The sequence below is a fragment of the Apiospora marii genome, assembly GCF_038362585.1.
Source record: "Apiospora marii strain CBS 49790 chromosome Unknown utg000005l_segment0_segment0, whole genome shotgun sequence".
Taxonomy (NCBI): domain Eukaryota; kingdom Fungi; phylum Ascomycota; class Sordariomycetes; order Amphisphaeriales; family Apiosporaceae; genus Apiospora; species Apiospora marii.
In genome coordinates, this window is record NW_027117377.1 from 2,297,124 (window position 1) to 2,310,686 (window position 13,563).

At 52.8% G+C, this 13,563-nt stretch overlaps 3 protein-coding genes across 3 annotated transcripts; 2 read left to right on the forward strand and 1 right to left on the reverse strand.

The window, feature by feature from the left end:
• Nucleotides 1-985: 985 nt before the first annotated feature.
• On the forward strand, nt 986-4,125 carry PG985_008646 (uncharacterized protein; the record flags this gene model as incomplete). The annotated part of the gene is made up of 2 exons (XM_066828414.1): nt 986-2,372; nt 3,344-4,125. The coding sequence occupies 2 exons, from the start codon at nt 986-988 to the stop codon at nt 4,123-4,125; spliced, it is 2,169 nt and encodes a 722-aa protein (XP_066683326.1).
• Nucleotides 4,126-4,606: 481 nt separating this feature from the next.
• On the forward strand, nt 4,607-7,377 carry PG985_008647 (vacuolar ATP synthase 98 KDA subunit; the record flags this gene model as incomplete). The annotated part of the gene is made up of 4 exons (XM_066828415.1): nt 4,607-4,735; nt 4,796-4,874; nt 4,934-6,964; nt 7,025-7,377. The coding sequence occupies 4 exons, from the start codon at nt 4,607-4,609 to the stop codon at nt 7,375-7,377; spliced, it is 2,592 nt and encodes an 863-aa protein (XP_066683327.1).
• A 2,861-nt stretch (nt 7,378-10,238) lies between these two features.
• PG985_008648 (uncharacterized protein) lies at nt 10,239-10,517 on the reverse strand (the record flags this gene model as incomplete). Its single annotated transcript, XM_066828416.1, has 1 exon — nt 10,239-10,517. The coding sequence occupies one exon, from the start codon at nt 10,515-10,517 to the stop codon at nt 10,239-10,241; it is 279 nt and encodes a 92-aa protein (XP_066683328.1).
• Nucleotides 10,518-13,563: the final 3,046 nt, after the last annotated feature.

Below are 13,563 nucleotides of genomic sequence, written 5' to 3' on the forward strand. Positions count from 1 at the left end.
CAGTTGGTTGATTCTACGAAACGGACGGAAAAGAAAGAAGAAGAACAAAAAAAACTCGTACTACTGCTGCAAGGCGGTTGGGAGGCGTCACCCTCGTGCCATATACCCTTAGGCCATTGGCTGGATGTCCTCTAGCCGACCCATCCGAAAGCTCTTCGTGTATCTCTGCTATTCGATGTTGAGGTATTTGCCCCAACCGACGCCAACTTGCTTGTTGTTACATGCTTGGCCACGTGTTGCGAAGTATACATCTATCATGGAAACTCAATTGAAGAGAACCGCAGAGAATGTGTCGTTGAAGGGGCTCGCTTTTGCTCGCTTAGCATGCGAATCTACTCGGTAGAGACAGAAGCCAATGTAATCTGACAGCTCGATGCACATAAGACATCAAAAGTCTAAGTCCTTGCCTGCTTATGCAACAGACCGCCGACATTGGGTTAACCGAATACGCGATAGATAGAGACGCAATTGCACCACCTTCCAAACTACCACTGGCGAATATGCGTTCCAGCTTGGTACGGACATGCCAAAGCAGCTGCACTCGGGTTGGACTTTCCTCACGTCGTTCCCGAGAAAATGAACACTGCGTAGGTACGATGGAGATCACTTGAAAATGGCTACGCAAAGGTCAACATATCCAGCTGTTGGCTGGAAGGTCTATGTATTGCCGCAACCCATTGAGCGCCGCTTCAATTCGAGTGCGTCGAGTCTTCTTGGAGATCCATGACTAGCTTGTAACGCCTATTCCCTTGACATACTTCGTTGTGCTTGAGCCGAGCAGAGCGAGGCTATGTCTCTACTCTGTTGCTTCCGTATTCGCAAAGTTTCTCCCTCGAGTCCGCAAGCTTCGACGTCGGAGGCAGAGTTACCAGCTCGACCGGCCCCGGTCAAACTCTCCAACGTCCCCTATTCAAGCGTCCCAAGTAGAGTCGGACCCGCCGCCACGACCAACCCCCCAGAGGCACCCTCGCGAATACGCACTCCCATGAAACAGTCTACCGTGGACTTGAGCAGCCTCGAAGTCGAGGACTCTGACGATGGCAACGACGGGGGACTGGGGAGCGCCAGACACTCCAGTACGAGCACCCTGGAGGTCCTGAAGGCCAAATTCATCAGACGGCTCTCTCAGCTTTCGGAACACAGCAGCGGCTCAAGACATACCCCATGCAGCGAAGGCGAGCTTGCCCGGCGCGCTGAGCTGAGGCGTATGAGGCAGAGGAGAATCGAGGAAGAGCTCAAGGACGAGCAAGAGGCCGAGGAGAAGACTCTTCCACATGAATACCGTGGTTCATTCAATCACCATGGCGGAGAGCTCCCTAGGGGTGGCCCTCGCGATGCTATCGAGTTCGGCGTTACTGATCCTGAAGGAGTCAAGTCCGTCCGCGCTTCGCTCCACGGCGCTCAAAAGCTTTCACGAAGTACTGAGGAAGCGATTGCTCTGCCGGGACGACGACGTAGTCTATCCAACGTAGGCTCGCACCAGCGCGACTCTTCAACCGAAAACAGATCGCTACGAGAATACAAATCGTTGCCAGACATGCCATCATCGCCTCGACTACAGCCCGTCTACCTGCCGAGTGTTTACAGTTCCAACTCTATTGCTTCATGGCGCCTGTCATACAGTGCCAGCAACATTGTTGGGTCTCTAAAGCAGTCTATGGAATCGACATCAAACGTCCCCATCCAGGAACCAATCGAGGAAATAGAATGCGAGTCGCCATCTGCTGTCACCCCGAAACCTGGAGATCATGTGGACGCCAAGCCAGGAAAAGTAATTCCACAAATAGCGAGCAAGCAGGAACCGAACGATGTGAGCGACTTAACCTCCCCTGAGTTTGAGACAGCCGCTACTACATTTGATATGGGAAAGCGTGGCTCAGCCCAAAGCACGACCAGTCGGCAATCTCCTCTTGATATGTGGCTCCAAATTCAGGGGCTGGAGCTGTCCCGTTGCTCTTCTTCGGATCCGAGCCCCGGTATACCTGATTCCAGCGATGAGACCAAAGCTGTCGTCAGATCTCCCAGTACTCGCAACGATCAGCTTTCCGCCATGTTTTCGTCTCTGCCGAAAACCTCGGACACCCCTGAGCTTTCTGTTGCTCGTCGAGTGCCAAGTCCTGAGTTATCGGCGCAGGGTGCAGCATCAGGGGCAGGTTTGGCTCCAGTGTCCAAAGATAAAGGGGATATTCAGGAGGCCACTGATCATAGCTCCGAGGAAGATCTTGGGATATATACACAACAACGGAAATCGATTTCTAGTCACTACACAACACAATCAAGCAACGCTAGGTCACCGCCTCCACTGTCTGTCACGATGACACCAAGTGGCGTGACGTACCGCGGAATTTACATCACTCACCCTACGCCAGATAGTAAGTCTGCCTTTCTTGTGATAGCCATCATCGCCTATACTGACGCTTGTATGCAGGGCCCCCCAGTTCTGCTCGGAGTACTAGCAATGATGGATCCGACACCAGCTCATACAAGACAGCCCTAGTTGAAGCTTCCAGGCTGCACCCTATAATAGAGGTCAACGATAGATATCTTCGCCGGCCCACCGACGAGACAGTATCCTCCATGCAATCTGAGACGGAGAGCTTCAAGCAAAGGGAGGCCGAACTATTGTCAGTGGCAAAGCGCTTCGCCGGCACAGACGCAGGTCGCTTCCAGGGCAGCCACACCGTTAGCAAATTCCGAGAGGAATTTGACGCCCCTAAAAACAAAAAGACGAAACCAGCCATACTCTCCAAACTCCATCTTCCCAAAATGTCGAAGTCAATCCGGAAGAAAAGCGAAAAGCCAGTTCCATTGCATCAAGACACCCACCGGAACTGTGTTGCGGCCGCTCTTGACGCCAGCCAAACTGCTGCCGCTGGACCAAACGCCTCATTGGTGCACCAAAATAACATTAAACATCCACCCGGTCAACGGACATTTGGAATACCGGAAAGTGCCACAAATATCTGGCAGCGAGCAGTAAGACTCGAAGCGGACAGGCGCGAGGTGCTCCGCCGCGATAGGGAAAAGTTCCATGCTTCTTCCAAGACGGACTTGTCTCCAGAGGAAAGGCCTCAATCTACACCAGTAGATAAGCCTCTGAGCCCCCTAGTGAGAGTTACGCGGGTGAGTTCCTCTTCCGAAATACGCCTGCCCCTGAGAACATCAACGCCTCCCCTGGCCTGGGCAAGATGGCCTTCGCATACACGTGCGGCACGAAATGGCCCGGCACAGCAACATGACAGCATACGGCCCAAAGACTTCGCTGTGGCTTAGGGCTCTACAGGGGAGACCAAGTGGCCATCGAACAAGGACCAACACCAGGTCGCCTCGGCCGAACCCAAAGAACGGTCTGAATCACTGTCGGGCAAGGTCAGCAAAGCGATACGGAAAAGCATAGCGAAGATTATGCCCAGTAGCGATGGGAAGATTGGACCTAGTCCAAACTTGGCTGTTAACACTCAACACCGCAGGGAAGATGGCTATCTCGAGTATCCTGAGTTGGAACTACTGCCGATGGCTGGCGGGTACAAAGAGCTCGAGGCACTGGAGCGGCAGATTGACCACATCAAACACCACTCTGAGGCTCACCCGATGCCAAACCCAAGCCCGAATCGCAGTCCTAAGATACCTCTGGGCCAGCGTCTCGCGGACGAAGTTCACAGGTTCCAACACGGTGATCGAGCCGAAAGCCCCGAAGCGAACGAGCTTCATCCCACCACACTGCCACCACCAAAACTGGCCACACCGGCAGGAAAGAATTTCGCAACCCCTCGCGTAATCTCGGAGGTGACTACCCATTTCGCGACGCCAAAGTCTCACATGTCATACGAGGATTGTGTTCCCAAGCACATGCTCGACGATGAAGGCTCCTCCAAGAGCGACGACTCAGTTAACGTGAAGAGATCCATGTCCAATGTCGAGCACCGAGCCTTTGGCCAGCCGAAGTATGGAACCTGGAGCGGCCGGACCAAGGCGGAACCGGTCTTGCGGAAGAGCACACATGAATTCGGGGTGGAGTTGGAAGAGCTGTTGGCGAGGGAACGGGACAAGACAATGGACGCTGGAGTGAGGCGTGATGATGCGAAGTCGCCGGGGGAAAGCACGCCTACCACAACTCATCATTAGGAGAGACTCAACAGCAGGCTAAGGGAAATAACGTCATTATCTCAGTCTATGTGGTTTAGAGGGAGAAGCAGGAGTAGCATGTGTGACACGGCTTGTATTGCATTTACAGCTTCAGGCCCAAGCTGGCCATCGACTTGCATATCTAGAATAAATACAAGGAGCCCATATGAATATGATTTTCTCTCCTGAGGGCGAATGCCATCTGGTTCGTCCGGAGACTTACTCCTGTCTGCCATTGTTATTTACCTACTCATGCAAGTACTACGTAATCTGAAGTGGAGGAGGTAGGGAGGACTCCGATGATTGGTGCGCCACAATGAAGAGCCACAATTCCTTGACGGGGCTCCCAGCCACTTCCGGGGAAAGGCCGACGTAATCTGGTACTGTATTGGTCGTCCCGAGCTTTACCTTTACCTTGGTTTAGTTGATAGACTTCAACATCCATCTCGTTAAACCGCGCGTACAGCTCAGAGCTACAACCATGGCGCCATCACAGACGTCCATGTTCCGCTCGGCGGACATGAGCATGGTGCAGCTGTACATATCCAACGAAATCGGTAGAGAGGTAGTAAACGCCTTGGGAGAGCTTGGGCTGGTCCAATTTCGCGATGTACGTCGTCATCACCATCCAGCTACTTACTGCCTGCATCGCGACTAACTTGCATCACAGCTCAACGGCGAGGTTACCGCCTTCCAACGCACCTACACACAAGAGATTCGTCGCCTCGATAATGTCGAACGTCAGCTGCGTAAGTATTTGATGATTATGTACCCGATGAGACATTAAGCTGATCAAAACAAACACCAGGCTACTTCCATCACCAGATGGACAAATCCGCCATCCCCGTCCGCAAGCTCGACCTAGACGTCGATACCCTTGCTGCGCCCACCACCAACGAAATCGACGAGTTGGCTGAACGCAGCCAGAGCCTCGAGTCGCGTGTCCACCAGCTCAACGAAAGCTACGAAACCCTGAAGAAGCGCGAGGTCGAGTTGACCGAATGGCGCTGGGTCCTGCGCGAGGCTGGAGGCTTCTTCGACCGAGCGCATGGAAACGTCGAGGAAATCCGGGCATCGACCGAGGACGACGATGCTCCTCTTCTGCAGGACGTTGAGCAGCATAACCAAGCCCCCGATGTCGAACGCTCCTTCTCGGGTATGAACATCGGCTTCGTTGCCGGTGTCATTTCGCGTGACCGCATCGCCGCGTTTGAGCGCATTCTTTGGCGAACGCTGCGTGGTAATCTCTACATGAACCAGTCTGAGATCCCGGAGCCCCTTGTCGATCCCACCACGAACGAGGCCATCAACAAGAACGTGTTCGTCATCTTTGCCCACGGCAAAGAGATTCTGGCCAAGATCCGCAAGATCTCCGAGTCGATGGGAGCTGAGATCTACAACGTCGATGAGAACAGCGACCTGCGTCGCGACCAGATCCACGAGGTCAACGCACGCCTGAACGATGTGCAGAACGTGTTGAAGAATACCCAGCAGACTCTGGAGGCTGAGCTGACTCAGATCGCGCAGTCTTTGTCTGCGTGGATGATTCTCGTGACCAAGGAGAAGGCCGCGTACCAGACGCTCAACTTGTTCTCCTTCGACCGCCAGCGTCGTACCCTAATTGCTGAAGGATGGTGCCCTAGCAACGATCTACCTCTGATCCGGTCCACCCTTCAGGACGTCACCAACCGGGCTGGCCTCTCTGTCCCGTCTATCATCAACGAGATTCGAACCAACAAGACGCCCCCGACGTATCTGAAGACCAACAAGTTTACTGAGGCCTTCCAGACCATTATCAATGCCTACGGCACGGCTTCGTACCAAGAGGTCAACCCTGCCCTGCCGGCTATCGTTACATTCCCTTTCCTGTTCGCCGTCATGTTTGGTGACTTTGGACATGCTGTAATCATGTTGGCTGCCTCCCTGGCCATGATCTACTGGGAGCGCCCTCTCAAGAAGGTCACCTTCGAACTCTTTGCCATGATCTACTATGGTCGATACATCGCCCTTGTCATGGCGGTCTTCTCGCTCTTCACCGGTCTTATCTACAACGATGTCTTCTCCCAGAGCTTCACCTTCTTCGACAGTGCTTGGGAGTGGAAGGTGCCAGAAGGTTGGGAGCAAGGAAAGGTCTTGACTGCCCAGCTGAGGAGCGATTACCGTTACCCGTTCGGTCTTGATTGGAGATGGCACGGGGCTGAAAATGACCTTCTCTTCAGCAACAGCTACAAGATGAAGATGAGTATTATTCTCGGATGGGCGCACATGACCTACTCTCTTGTTCTTTCGCTGTTCAACGCACGCCATTTCAAGAAGCCCATCGACATCTGGGGCAACTTCGTGCCCGGCATGATCTTCTTCCAGGCCATTTTTGGCTACCTTGTGGGCTGCATCATCTATAAGTGGTCGGTCGACTGGTATGCCGCCGGCCAGCAGCCTCCGGGACTGCTGAACATGCTCATTTACATGTTCTTGAACCCGGGATACATTGACATTCCCCTTTACTCCCAGAATGTTCAGGCCGGTGTCCAGAAGTTCTTGCTTGGATTGGCGTTCCTCCAGGTCCCCATCCTTCTCTTCCTGAAGCCATTCTATCTCCGATATGAACACAACCGTGCGCGCGCCAAGGGCTATCGCGGTATTGGCGAACAATCGAGAGTGTCGGCTCTGGACGATGAAGACGGTGACGGCCATGTCACTGGAAACGGCCGCCTTAGCATGGACAGCGAGGATGGTGAAGGTGTTGCTATGATCGCCCAGGACCACGGTGACGACGAGGAAGGCCACGGAGAGTTCGAATTCAGTGAGGTTATGATTCACCAAGTTATCCACACTATCGGTATGTTGCCCTCCCCCTACCTCTCGAGGCACAAGATTTACCGCTAACATTTGACCACAGAATTCTGCCTGAACTGCGTTTCCCACACGGCTTCCTACCTCCGTCTCTGGGCTCTCTCCCTGGCGCATCAACAGCTCAGTAGTGTGCTCTGGACCATGACCCTCGGCCCGACTCTTTCCATGTCCGGTGTCATCGGTGTCATCGCCATTGTGATTGGCTTCGGCGGCTGGTTCTTCCTGACCTGCGCTATTCTGATCGCCATGGAGGGTTGCTCGGCCATGTTGCACTCGCTTCGTCTCCAATGGGTCGAGGCCCAGTCCAAATATGCCGAGTTCGCCGGTCATATGTTCACCCCTTTCTCCTTCCCCGCGCTGTTGGAGGAGGACGAGGGGCTGACCGAATTCAAGGGCTAACATTAGCTGCGGTTGTACGTTGTATTAAAGTCGTTTGTTTAGCGGAGAGTCATCATGGGCTCGTTGTATTGCTGTAGTATTAGATAGATGTACGAGCTGTTTGTAGTATTGTATCACTGGTTGTTCAATCAAATCGTCGACGTTCCATATTCAGGTATTTCTCTGTCATTTATCCTGTCCACCAGCTTCCCAAGTGTCAGCCTTTAGGTTGATAACAAATTTCTCCAGAACCAGCTACTCTGAATAAGATGAAAGCCACCAGGCATGATATGCTCTTTTGATGTCCGTCTTCCAACCAGACGGGTGTCTCTAGTCCCCGGATATCTGTGGATGCTATAGGGTACACTCCAACTTCTTGCAACAGGACTCGATGGCCAGAACCTTCTATATTCTCTACTGTTCACCGCAAGCGAGGCGGCCGGGTTTATCCAGCGGCCCAAAGATTAGTAGACACCATGCAGTCCCACCGCAGAGGGGCAAACGCACAAGACAGGATGAAGATCGTCATCATGGGGTGATGTTCATAGCACATTGCCTGCAGGATTGAGGGGCTCGTGATACGGCAGTTTACCTGGACTGACCAAAGCAGAAACCGTGAAGCAAATCTGGTTCATATGATAAGATATCCCAGTAACGGAGAGCCTTGGAATGTGTGTTAAGTCTGATAATGTCTACATCAGACATCTATCTTCAATGCTCCCCAATAGGGGAACCAACCGGTTGGTCAACGGCATAACCCTCCCTGAATGGGCTGGGCGCAGGTCGGCTACGGCAGATGGCATCACGAAGTCTGCGGCTCAAATACATATGCGGTGGGAATCCATCGGAAGCATGTACGCAGGAAATTGGACAAAACGGACTTGGGCGGACGTATGGGCAGCCACCGGACATGAGGTAGGGTAACACAGCAGTAGGCTGCTTGCTTCCTCGGATTGTATGCCAGACCGTGCCGTGCTGTCTCGGTCTGAGGGACAGACGAATGGGATCATACCGGCGCTCTGCATAGAGGTGATAACGAGTTGAGATCCTTTCTATATGCACTCCCTGTCTAGACGCTTCTATCCTGCTACCCACACAGTTCTGGCTTGACGGATCCGAGGAAAGTATGCATGCATGTAATATGTGCATGTACATTTCGATGTCTCGCTTGCCATTCGTGCTTTATATATGACTTGCTTTGGCCGCGAGGTGTGATTGGATATAGCTGCCGTTACTTCTTTGTCGAGGGGAGTCGGGTTCTGGGCCGGGGTTTTCATGCTTGGCGATCCCCCTATGTTTTGCCGAGCATAAGGATAGGGGAACATCCTATTGGCTGCAAAACTGGAAGAGCCCAGCGTTGGCTCATTCTCTATATCATGTGAGCCAGCGTTGACATTTTGGCCTTCTTCGTATTCTCTCGTAACCGCAACCATGCTTCCGCCGCCGGGTATTTTGCCAGGCTGTTGTTGCATAAGACGTGTTGCCCTCGGGGTACGAAAGGTAAATGAACGTACGCCGGAGCGCCACTTCAAGGCGACCGTTACAGCACAAGCATGCACCATTAGCGAAGTAGAACCAATCGCTGGATTCGAATGCAGCTTGGTGCTTCTGCTTCGTAGTCAGGTCTTTAAGCGAACGCCCAAGATATCCTTGACGACCTCATCATGGTATCCATTCTGAAGCGAGCCAAGCTCTGGGCGATGCTACATATGCCATATGAGCTAGCGTGGCTTGCGTGAGGGACTCGTCAAGCCTTCCCCAGCTTGAAGAATTTCGAGCCGCCTGGAACAGACATGCTATATTGCCTTTGTACAAGAAGCCGCCTGGGATTCCCCTGATACTACCCATGACGTGTCGACCAAGCCGTGTGGCCTACGAGACCCTTATCACCCAGACGGCATAGCACGCAACGAAGCGTAAGCCTATCCGTACGATGTCGGATGCTGGGGACGTGGAGCGGAAACACTCATGCAAGCGGCCGGTATGTGGGGGAGGGATCACCCCTGCTGTCCGCTGTCGCGCCCTAGCATAAGTTGCCAATCATCAAGCGCCAGGATCTTCGGACCGGGATGGATCAATCTGTCTCGAACGCTGACCGATTAAATTGGCGAACAAACCGACTCGCTGAGTAGTTGATGTGGTCAGGTTCCGGTCAAGTATGGAGAATGCAGTTGACAGCGCGCTACATATGCGTCGACCAATATGAATGGCAAGACTGAACACGGGAGGTGGTCTACGGTCGGTCGGGGTTTAAGGTGATGTGGCACCTGTGAAGGATGTCTTGTTTACGAGAAATCAATCATCGGTGAGACCTCTCGCTCGTTCTTGATACCCTTTGCAGCGAAGCAGATAACATAGCAGCAATGATTGTAGATCAGAGCGCCAAGTGTGCATGGAATGGAATCAACTCATCTTGTGGGCGGGGGTTTTACAAGATCCCAACCCGAATGACTTGATACCGAAACTTCCTTGAACACCCAACAAAGTAAGGGGAGGTCTCATCAGTATTTTTCCGCCGCCCAGGCAATCTGTTTGGTTCCTTCGGGGACATAGCAGAGAATACCTCCCAAGCTGGTCATTTCTCGCCGACAGTCCCTGGGATAGAATCAGGAGGACTTGGGCTAAGGGCAGGCTTCCATGTCGTTAAGCAGGTATTGTAACACTGCAAACCTAGCAGCCATCTGCCAGGAAGCAGATTTCCCGCCGTGCCCCCTCACGGACGAACATGCTTGGTCCAGGAGGGCGGGGCGGAGTGAACGGACAGCCTTCGGGGTGTTTTCCTCTCCTTTGTGCGGGCTCATCATGCAGTCATGGGAGTTGGAGTCGGAGGACATGGGTCGTAGGGAGTGCCACCTTGGGCGACTTGCATACATATCCCGAGCTTATTGGAGATCCATGCCACTGGTAAGGGGCATCGCAAGGACTGTCCACTTTCCCCAAATGGTGCCTAGGGTCACTTGTTTCTTGCCGAGCTCCGAAACAGGCGAGGCCGGTAAGAGCCAGTCCGAATGCCATGGCCAGGATCTCATTTGGTTGCCGTACTCGATGCCTTCACGGACACCGACTCGACGTTCGGCGTTAAGAGGTGCAGGACCTGCCGGAGCGAATACGTGGTCACATGAAGAGAATATAGAGGCGTGATCGTCCTCCTGGAAATTCATAATGGAGACGAGCTGGACTGGCAAACATGTACCCCCAACTTCCCAAACGCAGGCTGCATGTAGATATGTCACATGATACGTGCAGATGGACTACCTTCGTCTATTTTGGAGTGCTTGGTGCTAGAGACAAACTGGGTGTCAGCAATATGCGAGCATTCGAATTGGGGATATGAGCTACACCGAGGAAACGAGGGAGGAAGGTCCAGGTGCATGGCATTGGAAGAGCGCGGAAGACTGGTGATGGAAATAAACGCGAGAGATACCAGTGCATGCAGTGATCAGCAGCAAGGGGGTGGGAGGGATGGAAGAGGTGAGAGAATTTGCTTGCCAAAGCGCGTTGGGGTACGGAGTACTGATCCAAGAACGTCCGCTGACCTAATTAGCATGACCGTTGCAAGTGTGTGGTAGAGTGTGGTAGAGAAGCTGCAGACGCAGCCAGGGTCCTTTTCGTGGTTGCCCCCCTTGTTAGTCGGAGAATTCGGTTTGTATTTGGCGGCTTTTACATGCGGCGGGCGCTTGGATTGGAACATTGATCAACGCCCCCCTGCGAAGGCCTACTTTGCGTGTGGTGGACTGGCCTGCATCCCCCATAAAACATTGGGACCTTACCGACTATCATGATTAGCCTCCTGTTACATGAATGAATGCACTACACGATGATGCAGGGAGAAGCCGAGCAGGCAGGCAGGTTGTAGGTTGATTGCACTTTCTGGCTCTCGCGCCCTCCCTCGTCAAATTTGGCTGTCCCAATAGGAACACTGCCGTCACAAAAGACACCTGCCATGGTTCGATTCATTTCCTTTCCGCAGGCTGCCGTGACACCTCACTCAGGTTGACATGCCCACTCTCCATGTACGTCAGGCTTGTAACTTACATGATTAGCCCCAGCCCACCTTACGTGCATCTATATCGTAGCATTTTGCCATATGTACCACGCGTGGCAGCTCTTGCATTCCCATACTCATTGGCCCATCATCTTACCTCTGCCTCTGATGATGGTGTCGAAGCGAGCTGCTCATTGCTGGCTATCCTTTCCTGCTTCACTGTGAAAAAGGTGGCCAAGCGGAACGATATGCTAATTGTCGACGCCGGGTAAATATCCAGATAAGTAAAGTAGTATGCGTGTACAGAATAGTGAAGTGTGATATCGGAACCATGCATCCTCACCGGCTCTCGCTCATGGGCCTCTATCGGCTCTATAGACGATAGGCACGGAAATTATAGAGGCCTGCGTGATACTCTGCCCCGGCCGATATCCCTGAGACGATCGATTTGTCCTCTCACTCCACCTTTCTGGCTCGCGGCGGGACCCAACTACCCCAGTTCCATCACACGGTGCTAAACAGTTCTTAAAGCCTGAACTTCCTACTCATTTCTATTGTCCGTGGACAGGGCCTAACACTTATCTTTTTTCTTCTCTCTTTCTGTTTCTCTTGCCGTCGTCTCCCCTCCAGCACAGCCAGCATTATATCAACCTTATCCGCTCGAAGCTTCCCCAGACCACCATCATGAGCCAGCCAGGAGGAGGAGGTTTATATAAGTACCACTGCAGGTATTTCTATACAAACGACCCCTGCGAACAGTGGGTTTACGTGAACGGTAGCACATGTGCCAAATGTCTTGTAAGGCTTCTTCCTCCGTCGATACCGTTGCTTCCTGCTTACACAATAGGTCAGGCAAAAGGAAGAGAATCAGATGGCGCTGTGCGAGCAGCGGCGTGGCAACTGTCGAGGGAGATTTCTGTACCACGGGCTGAGCATGGCATGCTCTACTACAGCCTGATGGAAGTCGCCGCCGGAGGGGCGACTGGTAACGAATGGACCGTACGGCATAAGGGCAGCCCCGACCGACAGCCCGGGGCAGTAGCCCAAGTCACCACCACGAGTGCCGTTCCAAACGCCACTCTGGTAACTAGGGGAACCTGAGCCTACCTATCTGGGGAGGGCAGAAAGGGAAGGGAGCAAACGGGCGGGCGGGCCAGGGTGTCGTGACCTGTCTGTCGTCGTTTGTGATGTGTCACTTGTTTTTCTCCTTGTTCTTCGTTTCCTTTCTACGCCCATGTTGCTTGCTGCAAGGCGTTCGGTTCAAGAATGTGAAAAGGCTCGGTCACATTGTAATTGGCAGGATCAATAATAGGGAGACAGACTGTCGGAACGAAAGCAACTCTGGAGGCTCTGAGCCTGTCGTTCATTTTACCGGCTAGTATTGGCTGTTAATTACGTACTACTACCCAGTCTAGCAGGGGTACCCAAAAATACCGTGATATCCACCACGCCAGACCCACCGAAAGCAAGGACAGGGGTGAAGCATAAATTTGGAACATCACATCACCACCATACCTGGGGAGAAAGTAGATGATGTACGTTTGCGGAGGGCGGACGGCATCAAGCGAAGATGATCACACGATGTTTATCATCCCGCCCTTGCTCATGTCATGCGCTTGTCATTACCTCGGAGTCGGCGCAGATAAAAACCGCTATTCAAGAACATCCCAGAGTGATCCAAGACTACCTAACCTACATTGTTTATTACTAGTACAACGTCGCCAGCGTTGGATTTAGCATCGAACAAGGAAGGCCCAGCGGCTGTCGAGCCGTCCCTACTTTAGTCAGAGTGGGTTCAAATGTTCCCGTATTCTGACAGCTGCAGTCCAGAACCAAATACCCCCACTCCATGGCGGACTGCCTGATTTGTTCGTGCTTGGGGGCCAAAAACGACGTGTCGTCTGTGGGAACAACCAGCCACTACGACCCTGATAAGTTGCAAGGCACCGCACTCACTTTCCTCTACCACGGCGGGAAGAGCATGATTCGGCACCGGCATACCACCTTGAACAGAAAGCGGAAATTCGCTATGTTTGCTGGCTGCCCATATATAGAATCCATCGAAGATCCTTCATAGGAGTCGGCTGTTTCGTAGCTTATACCTACGCATTCGGCAGAAGAAGCTTCGCTCCAGACGGATGATTGCGAGATACCGCCAATAGTTACAAAACTCTGGCTGGTACAGGCGATGACCGGAGAGAAAACTGTCCACTACTTAAGTA